Source organism: Medicago sativa, chromosome 5, assembly GCF_051527215.1.
Source record: "Medicago sativa cultivar Bolivia chromosome 5, Bolivia_mono, whole genome shotgun sequence".
Classification (NCBI taxonomy): Eukaryota; Viridiplantae; Streptophyta; class Magnoliopsida; order Fabales; family Fabaceae; genus Medicago; species Medicago sativa.
In genome coordinates, this window is record NC_140753.1 from 22,746,456 (window position 1) to 22,760,904 (window position 14,449).

A 14,449-nucleotide genomic window follows, 5' to 3' on the forward strand; every position below is an offset into this window, starting at 1 on the left:
AATTGGCCTTGTGTATTGGTTGATGTACAATTGGTGTGGGTTGTGCATCCCTCAAAGGGTTAACCTCAAAAGGAAATGGTTGTCCCTTGACGCGCTAAATTTCAAGCATTGCCTGAATTTGTTTGACTATTTCTGGGAAAGGTATGTTTTGTGATAGTTTACCCCGTTTGGTGTTGGTTCACTCCAACGTCTCAGAAGAAAGTGATAACATGACATTAAGATTTGTAGTTGTCGGCACACTTGACAATGACACTACTAGAGATTGACATGGCTATAGCACGCGTTGTACTGTACACGCCAATACTCATTGTGTTAGACATATCATCATCGTCGTCGTCACTTGTCATAATTGAAGTTTGTGAATTTATAACTTTCCATTTCGAAACAACATGCACACACACAACAATAATTGTCACAAAAGGAAAACGTTAAACATGTAAGTTACACTAAACACGTCCAATTGGGTGTGTCAAATTGTTTATGGTGATTGTTGGTTAAATGTGAAATGTGTCATATTTGACCACAAATGAATGTTTGATCAATGCAACTATGAGATATTGGACGAGTTAATTGGTAACTTGATCGACTTTTAGCGTGTGTGTTTTAGTTAAAAAAAATGTGAATGACAAATGAGTTTTGAAATATAAATTAAAAACACAAAAAGAGAGTAAAATAAATTATGTCCAAATTAAACTACAAGCAATTAACTGGGCTGAAAGTAAATTGATAAAGAACGTAAATTGGCTTGAAATGTGAAAATGTGCAATGAGATGTAAAACTGCTAGAAGTTAAAAGCTTTAAATTTAAAAGACATGAAAGCAAATTGTTATAAAGTAAAATGCGAAAAGATAAAGGTTTTAGCCAAAAGCATAATTTGTTGAATGTTTAAAGAAATTTAAAGATGTGGAAGACATAGATTTTTATAGCCTGAATATATTTTTAGTTTAGTAGTAGGTTTTGAAATGTTATCTGATCTTATTTACATCGTTTGAATTTATAGAAAATGAGAGTGGGACTTTTGGAAGGCGGGGTTGAGAGAAAAATATTTAAAAAAATCTTTCATTTTTTATCCTTTTTTTTGTAAAAAAGGATAAATTAATATTTATAACTAAAAATATATTTTTAATTTTAATATTTTTTTTTGTGGTGGCCGAGGTTTGAACCCCGCACCTTGCATATTTTATGCATTGTCCATACCAACTGAGTTAAGCTCCGAGACTTTTAATTTTAATCTATACTTTAACAATATAGATTAAGAATTTATTTAACAATTTTTTAGTTTTTGAAATAATTTTGTAACATAAAGAAAAACAAACCCTTCAAAGTTTTCATCTCACAAAAATGTGATATATTTAAGGAAAAAAAATCCTCTTTCTCAAAATTCTACCTTTCTCTCTCTTTCAAACTCATTAAAATTTGTCATAAACACCCTCAATTTTCTTAAGAAATAAAAATGATGTCACCTCTTGAATATTCGTCTGCACCCTCGAATATTCTGTCCGCACGGTGTGAGTTAATGAAGAATCCTTGCATTAAATAACATGAGTTAATAAAATGATCTCATCACTTAAATGTTTTTTAATGATAAATTGTCGTTTTTTACAAACAAGGCATTAGATTTTGTCAAAAAATGGAAAAAGTACTGTGTAGTACAAGAAGATAATTATCTGATTAAAAAACAAGAATAAGGTAATTTTCGTTTCTTCAAAAAAAGAAGAAAATAATTCTTCTCGTATACTCTTAGAATGCATTCCATAAAATTCACGATTACAAAACTAAACGAAAGGAAATTACTAGTTTTCAATTTATCCTTATCTATTTTTTACAAGTTTGATTTGTTTGTTTTTTTGTCCAATACCATTATTTCTCTTAGTAAAAAGTTATTTTCCGTGTGTAATCAAGAAAACTATGGAACTCTGATAAATTTCTTTTAATCAAAATTTACTTTGTAAGGGGATATCAAGATAATTTGGTGGCTGGAGTGAGGGAATTAAATAGCAAGTTTAATTAATATACACATATATGTTTTTTCTTAAGAATATATTTAGTGATATGTTGTTACGTTAATTATTGGAGTTTAGGTATGTTTTATATAGTCCATTTAAGTCATAGATGTACGAAACGTGGCAAACAAATATTCAAGGATATGATTGATATTAAAATCGAAGGATTACATGTTTGTTAAAGGAAAAACACGCTCCCTCCTCAGGGACAGATCCAGACTTTAGGTGCATGTGGAGCTAAAATTTCAAATAAATAATACTCCCTCCGTCCCATAATAACTGAACTATTTGCAAAAAAAAAAATCCCAAAATAACTGAGTCATTTCATTTTTCAATACAATATTAATTTCTTTTTTTCCTTTATAACTCTAATTAATACTACTTTCATTATTCTAATTCAATACTCCCTCCGTCCTAAATTATAAGCAAAAAAAACTCATTTTTTGTCCCAAATTATAAGAAAAAAGATCAACTTTTATCATATTTAATTATGTTTTTTCAAAACATTATCTTTTCCAAGGAAAAATTAAATGCAAAGTGCATTCTATTTGCTCTCTTTTTTCGTTTTCTCTATAATCAACTACCAATGAAAATTGTTTTTACACCTTCCTATAAAACTTATTTCAAAGATAACACAAAAAAACTATGTTACAAACTACTATGTTTTAGTTTTCTTAATAAGTGTGATTTTTTTGTTGCTTATAATATGGGACTGAGGGAGTATATTCCACTTTACATTTATGATAGTGGAAAATACACAAATACTTAACAAGTGCACTTAAAACTATTTTCTCTCTCCTTCATTTATACATTTTTCTTAATACATGTGAAATGAGCTTTTGACTCAGTTAATCCGGGACGGATGGAGTAATACAAACTATTTTTTTAATCCACAAATATTATTTACCTTATTGTTTGATACAATACATTACAATGAAAATCATCACCTATCCATTTGTTGAAAATGAGATAAAATGACATCATTGCTAATTGTTAATAGAACATCTCTTAGTCACTGATTACCCATTTTATTACATAGGTTACTCTTCCCAACTTTCATAGCTAAAAAAACACGTTCAACACTTGCAGTTGCTACCATGCGTGTGTGCTATATGTGTTTGATCTATTAAAAATAAAAAAAATAAAAATAGGGAAAAGCATGTGGAGCTATAGTCCCATATAGCTCCAACATGCATCCGTCCTTGCCCTCCTCCCCTATTTGTGCACTACACTATTCATATACTTTTATATTCTTTAATTCACAAGACAACACATCATTAGATGCATTGTAGAATAATTGTACACTACTAACATACAATGCTAACAAATGTTTAACTTTTATCAAAACTCATGTAATACTTTCTTAATCTCATGCCGAATGACACATTTGCTTCAACAAAAAAATTGTCAGAGTAATACTAACATTTTTTTTTTAATTTTTACTTTTTTAGAAAATTTCTATTTTTAAAATTGTATCATTTAACTAATATTACGTGCTTCACTATCAAATTATTATACTTTCTCCTATTACTACTATAAGAAAAAATAAATAAATTTTAGGTTCATTAAATAGCTGATGTATCTGATTTATATTAGTGATGGAAGAGAGTAATACATTTTACATTTTTTTTATCAAATAACCTAGTGGTTAGAAATTTATCTCTTAAAATGAATAAGTAAACAAATTGAGGCTGGAATGCCGATCTATATATACTCCCTCCGTTTCAAAATACATGTCCAATTTTTACAATGTGCACTATTCACTTGACTTACTTTGACCATACTTTTTAACTAATGTATAAATACAAATATTAGCATGTAAGATGTTGTTTGATTTGTCTCGACAAATATTTTCAAAATATTAAATTTTTATAATTTTTTACTTTAGATAATTAAAGATATTAACGGTCAAAATTGTGCATTGGCATGTGTGAAGTGGTTGACTTGGACATGTATTTTGAAACGGAGGGAGTATATCATAACGTTATTATCAATTAAGTTATGATTAAGTTATTACATTTTACATTTATCATAATGTTGAAAATATTAATATTTAATTCGTAAAGTTTAATTCAAGTCATAACACAGTATACTTAAATGGACACTTTTAGTTGAATTCAAACTTATAAAATTAATGTTTGTTTTGTCTTCTTAATACACTTAATATAAAGTAGAGAGAATTACCAATAGAGCATGTGGGTATTTCCAAGGATTTTGTTGATTCTTATTTTTATATAGTTATTACTTCCTCTATGGCAAAACATAAACAAAACTTAATCAACAAAAATTAATGTATTTGGTTTAAAACTTGTACCAAGTACATCAACTTATGTTGATCCATTTTTACTTTTATTTTAGAACGGAGGAAGTATGTTATCACGTTGAAAATCCTCGTGGAAAGAAGTTTCTATTTAAGAACAATTTGTTTGAACTTAGGGTTACATGTGTACGTTGTAAATATGATTAGTTTCTTAATAGGGTTAATTATGTTTCTAGTCCCTATAAAATAGCGACCTTGTAAGTTTAGTCCTTACTTAATTTTAATAGCATTTTTAGTCCCTAATTTTGTTTTTTTGCCCTGAGTATTAGTCCCTACTCAATTCAAATTTGTTTAATTTATGCTTAAACTCTTAAATTTTTGAACAATTTTTTGCAGACATGTTTAGAACATTACTAAAAGTTCCTCCGCAAAAAATTATCGCAAAATTTGATTTATACATCCAGATTTTATTACTTTTTATCTTTAACTTTTGTCGTTTTAAAAAATTCATATTTAATTCATTTCATGTCTGAAAATTCTAAATTTTAGTAAACGAACCTTTCATAGTGTTCTAATCTTGTCTCAAAAAAATCATTCAAAAATTTAAGAGTTTAAGGATAATTAATCAAACTTTGTTTTAGCAGGGACTAAAATTATAAGTAAATTTTTTTTATAGGGACTAAAAATGCTATTAAAATTAAGTAAGGACTAAACTTACAAGGTCGCTGTTTTATAGGGACTAGAAACATAATTAACCCTTCTTAATATACTTCAACTTAATTGTTGAAAAAATAACATGCTTAAAATAAACAAATATTACACTTATTGAACCAACTCAAGTTTTCTTATTGGATTGATACAAATTGGCTTGGTAATCAAGTTGAACCAGACATGTGTCGATCAGAAACAAAAACCATTTTTATATCAAATAAAAATATTGTTTAAGATTTCTAAACAATAATTATTCACTAGAAAGATAAATGTGATAAAAACATAAATTCCCGTAAAAATTTGCTTTAATTTTATATACTGGTCTGTTAAACAATGACCTCGAGAAATATTATCCACTAGCATTTTTCATTCTATTCTTTTTTGTAGGCATAATATTCATAAGAAGTTTCTCCATCGCTGCTTAACAACAATTACTCCATTAAAGAATCTGTAGGATACACAATATGAGTTTTTTTTTTCCATTTAACCGAATTTTTTCCATACTCATGAACCAAAAACGGAATCATAATAACGAAAAATGTCTTTCTTATTGACAAGATAAAAAAAATGTTAGAGGTAACAAAAAAAGATAAAAAAAAAAATGTTAGTAGTATGTTGATGTTAAAATGTGTTAGTGTTATACTCTCTCCGGCCACATTTACAAGTCAAAAATCACTTTTTAGATTCAATAAATAACTAATGTATTTGATCTATAAATGTGACCGGATATATTAATTATATAATGAATCTAAAATACCTCCGTCCCATATTATAAGAAAAAAAAATCACACTTATTAAGAAAACTAAAACATAGTAGTTTGTAATATAGTTTTTTGTGTTATCTTTGAAATACGTTTTATAGGAAGATGTAAAAACAATTTTCATTGGTAGTTGATTATAGAGAAAATGAAAAAGAGAGCAAATTGAATGCGCTTTGCATTTAATTTTCCTTTGGAAAAGATAATTTTTTGAAAAAACATAATTAAATATGATAAAAGTTGGTCTTTTTTGCTTATAATTTGGGACAAAAAAAATGAGTTTTTTTTTCTTCTTATAATTTAGGACGGAGGAGTATTGTATTTTACTTATAAGTATGTTCGGAGAGAGTATTATGTAGGGATGGCAGAGCGGGTCAGCCCTCCCCGTTTAGGCTCGCCCCACATAAGCCCGTTTAAAACGGGACGAGACGAGCCGAGTCAAATTAGGTGACCGAGTCCAAAATCTCACCCCGCCCCGTTTAGTGGCAGACAGACGAGTTGGCGGGCCGACCCGCCATACAAATTTTTATTTTTTTTAGAGGAAAAAACAACAATTTTCTTAATGCATTTTTATACGACTTAATTGTAACAAAAAATAATGCTACTTTTATCATAAAAAATATAAAAGAATAGACATCAAATAAATTTATACTAAAAACAAGATAATAAACAAATTGTCGAACTTAACATCATACTTAATCGCAAAATAAGGAGAAGTAATCAACATATAACAAATTTACGACATAAAAAGATCATAAAATAAATCCAACAGCTAAAATAAATACAAAAGGATAAAATAATTCTAAAAAAAGAAAGAAAAACGAGTTAAACAGATCGGTCCTCCCCCGTCCCATACTTACCCCGTTTTTTCAACGAGTTAAGCGGCGCGAGCCAACTATAGGAAGCAAGTTTAAAACTTCGACTCAACCCGCCAAAAAGAGCAGGCTAAACGATCCGGCCCGGCGGATTGGACCCGTTTTGCCACCCCTGGTATTATGGATGAGAATAAAACTCTCATCATACTTATCACTTTACTAATTAACTTTCAAACTTCAACTGTCAAGTCAATGTATATACTTGTCATTTTTTTAAGGAATTATTATTATTGTTTTTGAAAAATATTATTATAATTATTATTATTCATGGAATATTCATGGAATATATGAAATAGTGTTAACTTTTATGGAACACACTATTCCTAAAATAGGAAATATTGAAATTTCCATTGAAAATTAAATGGGTCAAACACGTTGTCATTAATGTCAACTAATAATGTGGGACTATTTGAGTCAAAAACTAGACTTATATTATGAGTCTATATATATGTATCATTTGTTGGGTCATGCTAAGGAAATACTAGTAAATAATAGGTGTTATGTTAAAAATATTAATTTTCAAAAATTCTAAGGTGTTGCTTGAATCATATTTGAAGTTCATTTTTATTTTACTTTTTAACAAGTTTCAAAAGCCAAATGTCTAAAGACATTTATGAGCATTTTCTTTAGTTGTTTTACTCATAGACTTTATGTTAGCATACATTGTTTTTTTTTTTATCATGATTTACTATCAGTTTTTTTAGACATTAATTTCTTTTTGTAAATTCAAAATTTTCTCTTTTTTTTTACATAATATAGATAATTTTTTCACATATACATCTATTCAAATCCTATAATGATATCATTTTGCTACATCATTTTCTGAAAACATGTCAATACGTATCCATAGAATGAGGTGTGATTGAATGTACATGTACACACAAATTATACTATTGTATTACTACCATTTTTAGAATATTATTTATTTACAAATATAAATTATACAAGAACATAAAAATAGTGTTACACTCTCTCTTGAATCAATGATGACACCCTATTAGAGAAGATCAAGCTCTTATCAGGAACATCAAGAAAGGTAAGCAAACCTCCCACCAACCCCACCTCCCAACTTTTATTTTTCTTCTCATCTCACATTCCCCACACACTTTGACTCTCTCTCTCTCCCTAGGTTTCTCTAGAAATACACGCAACTCTTTTCCTTTTTTGGGGCTTCAAATTTTGACACCAAAGTTTCACACAAAGATTGTGCCTTTTCGTGTTTGCTTCTAAGTACTTGTACTTTATTTTTAATATTTTATTTATTTTATTGTCAATAACTTCTCATATAAGTGAACCTTTATATGCCCTATTAATATTATAGTATCATTTTAATAAAAAATAAAATAATCAAACCGATATTTCGTGTGCATCTTCCCATCACATTCCAAACAAATAACTCTAGGCAGGCCAGGGTGGTCGTTTTCTCAGTGTTGAATGACTTAATCTTCATTATTTTATTTTGCCGAAAAGAATATGATTTTGATTCCTTCCTCCTTCAATTAATTATTTTTTAAAATTTCGTCTATTAATTATATAAAAAACCCATCATAGATCTGGAAAGTTTTATTCTTATAAAAAAATATTAGCTCTTAAAAAAATATTTAGCTCAAAAACAAAATTAAATATTTCTTTTTAGACAAAGTCGAAAGTATTAGCGGAATATAGCCAAACAATTAGACTCAAATGTTTAAGAAGCATTAACAAAGATGAATTGATTAAAAAAAAATTGAGTTTGTTTTATAGATGAAACAATTACGACAGATTAACACAATATTTTCCCCTTGAGAAATAGGGTTAATAAAAAAAAACGGTGAAACTCACCATAACTTTTTACGACAATATTAGTTGTTCAGTTTGACAATATCGACATTATTAGTTGAGGTCTTACGATTGTTTGGTTTGACAATATCGACATTATCGGTTGAAGTTTTACGAAACAAAATTAATTAACTAATCAAATAAAAAGAAATTTTTTTTGAGGGGAAAAAGAAATTTTTTTATTATGATTTTTCTTTCTTTTCAACATCAAATAAATTTCACTCACACACCAAAAATATATATAGTACTATAAATACATATCCTTAATCATAATTTCTTTCTAAATCTTTAATTCGGTTTTTCTCAAATAGGGGAGAGTTCAGTCTCAGCAATTGGGTGATCATCATCAAAACAAAAACCTTAAATTCTTTGTTCCAAAAAACAAAAAAAAACATGTTTCTTTGAAACTTCAAAAACCTCGCATGTTATGGATCTAGAAGGTGGAACTCGTCGAAATTTTTCAAAGGTAACATAATGGGCATGCTTCAAAACCTTAAAAGTTTCAATTTTTACTTCTTTGGTAGATTCTATTTTCGATTCCAACAACGTTTGAACATGTTTGTAATGTTACACTGATTTTTTTTTTTTTTTGAATTTTTGCAGAAAGATTCATGGAAAACAGTTCTAACACTAGCATATCAAAGTCTTGGAGTAGTGTATGGAGATTTAAGCATTTCACCTTTATATGTGTTTAGAAGTACTTTTGGTGAAGGAATTGGACACTCAAATACAAATGAAGAGATTTATGGTGTTTTGTCTTTGGTGTTTTGGTCTGTTACATTAGTTCCTTTGGTTAAATATGTGTTCATAGTGTTAAGAGCTGATGATAATGGTGAAGGAGGCACTTTTGCACTTTACTCTTTGTTGTGTAGATATGCTAAAGTTAATTCTCTTCCTAATTGTCAATTGGCTGATGAAGAATTGTCTGAGTATAAGAAAGATGGTTGTGGTGGTGGTGTTTCAAATGGTAAAGGATTTGCCTTTAGGCTTAAGTCTACACTTGAGAAAAGGAAGGTTTTGCAGAAGTTCTTGCTTGTTCTTGCTTTGATTGGAACTTGTATGGTTATTGGCGATGGTGTCCTTACACCTGCTCTTTCAGGTGATGATGATGTTGATGATGATTTTGTTATCTTGTGACAATTCTTTTGCTTATTTCTTTAGAAATGTTTCTGTTTTTAGGGTAAAAAGTCATCTTGGTCTTTAAATTTGTTGGACACTGTCGCGATAGTGCGACAGTGTTTGGATGTATTGAAATTGCTACAAGCATACCTAAGTGTGTCTTTTGTTATTTCTTTTTTTTTCTCTTTTCGGAAACTCGGCATCTGGTCCAAGGACCGACTAATCCGTGGACCAATCCCACCGCCCACTAGCAGGACCAATTGATGCCTGATAAAAGTCCTGTATGGACTGGCCCTACATAGGAATTCTTAACATCTAGAGGATTAGAACCGAAGACCTGGAGATGAGCACACTCCTAGGTCCTAAGCCTACACCACTAGGCCGACCCCGGGGGGTTTGTCTCTTGTTATTTGTAATTTCGATACATTCAAAGACTATAGTAACAACACCTAATAAATATATTTAGGGACTAAAATGATTGTTTACTACTCCTGTATCCATTTCTTGTTTTACTTTTAATTACAAAATTGAAACTTGTTTTCAATTTCTTTCCTGTTTCTAAGATTTGCATAGGAATTTATTTGAGCTTTAGGGTCCCTTTAAGTCACTGAGTAAGTTATTTTGAACGAGTGCAGTTTTCTCAGCCATATCAGGATTTGAGCTTTCAATGTCCAAGGAGCATCACGCGTGTAAGTTTTATCTCACTTCTGATTTATGTTTTGTTTCAGGAAAAAACACCTTTTTTTCATTATGCCACTAGTAGTTTATCTCTCAGTTGTTTAGATGCTCCTTTTTCTCAGTTTGGCTCTGTTTCTTTATACTTTTGTTGGAATGTTTTTGAGAAAATTGTATGAAGGACAAATCATTATGTTGCATTTGTTTCTGCACGTTTAGGGTGTGACTTATAATTGTGTCCTTGAAAAGTTTAAATTCACATGATCACATGTGATGGGCTCCAACACTCTGAGCTGCATGCATGTACTGTGTGCTTTAGGCATATAACTTAAAGAACATGTGTGATGTGTTTGATTTAGCTGTGACATGATGAGTTGGAACTTGTATTCTTGGAGTTTCCATACTGGTCGGTCTCTCTTAATGCCAAAATCTGTCATTAATTAATTGAAGCAAGGGTTATATCATATATGCCTTAATACTAATGTTCATTTCTATAGAGGTTTTTAAGGATCCTAAGATCTATTCTGCTGCAATAACGTCCTATACTGTTAATAACTTGCTATGGATGGTGTAACAGATATGTAGGTCACCTTGTTATGTGATTATGTGTCAATTCAACGTTGCATGATTTTATTTGACGTGGATGAATCGCTTGTAATATAATATTTGACAGCAATAAGAGTTTTTTAGACGTGCGCACCTATCAGAAATTTATATTTTTGACAAATTTTTTTTTTTTGTTGTTGTTTGAATAACTAACTTATCAAAAAGGATTAAAGAAGACGAAAAAATTGTTTGTCTCGTTATGCCTTAATTTGTTCTTACGTTATATATCTTTTTGCTTATATCTGCACGTGGAATTTTGATACCACTCTTTTTTATGCGAGAGATGTGGCACTTTCCTTGCTGATAGTGCTTTTGAAATTTGTTGCTTGACAGATGTAGAAGTTCCAGTTGCATGCATCATATTGATAGGCTTGTTTGCGCTTCAACATTTTGGCACTCATCGAGTCGGCTTCATGTTTGCTCCAATAGTTATGGCATGGCTATTTTGCATCAGTGCCATTGGAATATATAATGTATTCCACTGGAACTCTCAGATATACCGTGCACTCTGTCCAATTTATGCGTTGCGATTTATGAGGAAAAATCAAACTGGAGGTTGGATGGCTCTTGGTGGAGTTTTGCTGTCCATAACAGGTCTGTATGTTTTAGTTGATGGTTAACTTATATTTTATGCCGTTATCCTCACCATTTCTTTTGCACTTATACAGGGTCAGAAGCCATGTTTGCTGATCTTGGACACTTCTCACAATTATCAATCCAGGTATGTTATTTTTAAACTTGGTTTTGTATGGAGGATAATCAAATATAACTAATATTAGATATAGCGAACACAATACATTAGCGCTTCTCACAATTTCACTCGTTCTGTTTGGATAGCTTATTTCGTCTGGTTCACTCCAAAAGTTTTAACTTATCCCCCTTGATATGATAACTGATAAGTGTTGTTAACATCGCTTCTCATATTGGTTTTAGTTCCTATTTGGAGAAATAGCTTAATGAAGTGCTCATAGAATAAGCACTTATGTACAAAACTATTTCTATAACAAAAATATAAAATAAGTCAAACTGTTCTCATTTAAACTATAACCCATTTTAACTTTTAATAAGTAGTCATGGAGAGCTTATGGAAATAAGATGAAAACAACTTATGTACATGTCATAAGTCATTTTTATAAGCTCTCTCAAACAGTCTCTATAGTGCTTATGCCAGTAGATAAGCTCAAATAAATCATTCCAAATAAACTCATTGTTATAGTCAAATAGCTTTTGGAAATGCTTTTTTAATTAAGATCTCTTTTTGCAGATTGCTTTCACTTCTGTGGTTTATCCATCTTTAATTCTTGCATATATGGGACAAGCTGCATATCTATCAAGGCACCATGATACTGAGCATGCGTATCACTTTGGGTTTTATGTATCTGTTCCAGGTAGCTGCTGCTTAACTCATTCTGTTTTTGTAGGTAGGATGTAGATTGTGAAGGAGTTCTCCGATAATTGACATTTGTTCGCTCTTTTGCTTTCCAGAGAAATTGAGATGGCCTGTTCTGGTTCTTGCTGTATTTGCCGCTGTTGTTGGAAGTCAAGCCATCATAACTGGAACATTCTCAATTATCAAGCAATGTTCTGCATTAAATTGCTTCCCAAGGGTTAAAGTGGTTCACACATCATCCAAAATTCACGGGCAGATATATATCCCTGAGATCAATTGGCTATTGATGATCTTGTGCTTGGCTGTTACAATTGGTTTCAGAAACACACAGCATCTCGGCCATGCCTCAGGTATGACAACAATCGCAGATTACAAATACATTTAATTTTCAGCAAGAGGATGCATTTTATATAAGTTGCAGTGGAATTTTGTATGCAACACAAAGCAACATTGCCATCATAATCATAAGCTATGCAGCACTGACACTTCAGCCGTGTCGGTGCGGTGTCTGACACCGACATATGGCACCAACAAATGTAGCTACATTCAATTGTACTATTTTCTTAATTTATTAATGGTGTCGGCGTGTCAATGTTGTGTCTGTATCAGTGATTTATAGATAATAAGTATGGCTTTTATGTACTTGTGCTTGTAATTGGTTCTTTCTTTAGTTGCGATCATATCTGACATAATGCTCTTTGTCTAACAGGTTTGGCAGTTATCACAGTGATGCTGGTAACCACCTGTTTGATGTCACTGGTTATTGTACTATGCTGGCACCAGAATGTTTTCTTTGCACTCGCGTTTGTTCTCTTTTTCGGCACTATTGAGTCTGTCTTCTTTTCTGCTTCTCTTACCAAGTTCCTACAAGGAGCATGGGTGCCGATTGCGTTGGCATTTGTTTTTATAACTGTCATGTATGTCTGGCACTACGGCACACACAAAAAGTACGAATTTGATGTTCAAAACAAGGTTTCCATCAACTGGCTGCTTGGCATAGGTCCAAGCATAGGCATTGTACGAGTGCGTGGTGTCGGCCTTATACATACAGACCTAGTATCCGGAATTCCTGTCATCTTTTCCCACTTTGTGACCAACCTGCCAGCTTTCCATCAGATCCTAGTCTTTCTCTGCATCAAACACGTGCCGGTTCCGCACGTTAGACCCGAGGAAAGATTTCTAGTCGGCCGCGTAGGTCCGCGGAATTTCAGAATCTATCGTTGCATAGTGCGGTATGGATACCGCGATATCCACAAAGATGATGTTGAGTTTGAGAACGATCTTTTATGCAGCATAGCCGAATTCATACGTACAGGGAGCATCGGAATATCTTCAAATGACGAGCTCGAAAAACATGACAAAATGACCGTTGTTGGGACATATTCTTCACAAACCATTTTGAGGTGCAGCGATAATAACTCGGATAATAATGTTGATAATGTCGACTCGGAAGAGACGTCATCAGAACTTAAGGAGATTAAGTCGCCACAGGTGATTCAACAAAAGAAAAAGGTGAGGTTTTTGGTACCGGAAAGTCCTAAGATTGATACAGAAGCAAAGGAAGAGTTAGAAGAAGTGATGGAAGCAAGAGAAGCTGGAATAGCTTATATTATAGGACATTCTTACATGAAGGCTAAACCAGGGTCTAGTACTATAAAGAAAATAGCTATTAATTTTGTGTATGAATTTCTAAGAAGGAATAGTAGGGCACCATCCTTTGTACTTGGTGTACCTCATGCATCATCACTAGAAGTTGGTATGATGTATCAAGTTTAACTTTTTTTGGTTTCACAAAGGATAGAATTCTCAATGTACATAATTTTCTTGTTATATAGTTTGGTCATAAGGCCACACACCACCTGTCAAGTGGTGATATATAGATAGTGTACAAGTTTTGGTCAGTTTTGTTTTGTCCCTTTGTCACATAAAAAAATGTGTATAGAGATTGCTATTCATGATGTCAAATATGATTTTTTTTTTTTTTTTAGGAGTAAAGATGACAAAAGGTGGAGAACATGATATTTGGATCTGAATAATGTTTATGGGCATGTCCTAGCCCAACACGTGTTTAAGAGTGATACGTGTGTGACACATGATGTTCAATTTATAAAATATTGAGTAAATTAAAATTTTGATTTTTTAAAGCAAAATGGTAACATGTACTCTAGAACACGTTAAGGAATTATATATAATAATTCTGTTTTAAAAGTTGTATATTAAATTCTTAAAATTAT

General features: G+C 31.2%; 1 protein-coding gene across 1 annotated transcript; it reads left to right on the plus strand.

The window, feature by feature from the left end:
* Positions 1-8,707: 8,707 nt before the first annotated feature.
* Positions 8,708-14,116, plus strand: LOC146921084 (potassium transporter 6-like). The gene is made up of 8 exons (XM_085714503.1): positions 8,708-8,891; positions 9,029-9,524; positions 10,180-10,233; positions 11,159-11,419; positions 11,494-11,546; positions 12,090-12,213; positions 12,311-12,565; positions 12,925-14,116. Exons 1-8 carry the CDS (start codon positions 8,853-8,855, stop codon positions 13,989-13,991), a joined length of 2,349 nt encoding a protein of 782 aa, XP_085570629.1. The 5' UTR covers positions 8,708-8,852; the 3' UTR covers positions 13,992-14,116.
* The last annotated feature ends 333 nt before the right edge of the window (positions 14,117-14,449 follow it).

What these genes read in the sequence shown, in the direction of transcription:
- LOC146921084 (XM_085714503.1), top strand. Translation starts at nt 8,853, where the DNA reads ATGGATCTAGAAGGTGGAACTCGTCGAAATTTTTCAAAG. An exon ending in CTCGTCGAAATTTTTCAAAG is followed by an intron (nt 8,892 to 9,028) that starts GTAACATAATGG and finishes GAATTTTTGCAG; the next exon opens with AAAGATTCATGGAAAACAGT. An exon ending in TCTCACAATTATCAATCCAG is followed by an intron (nt 11,547 to 12,089) that starts GTATGTTATTTT and finishes CTCTTTTTGCAG; the next exon opens with ATTGCTTTCACTTCTGTGGT.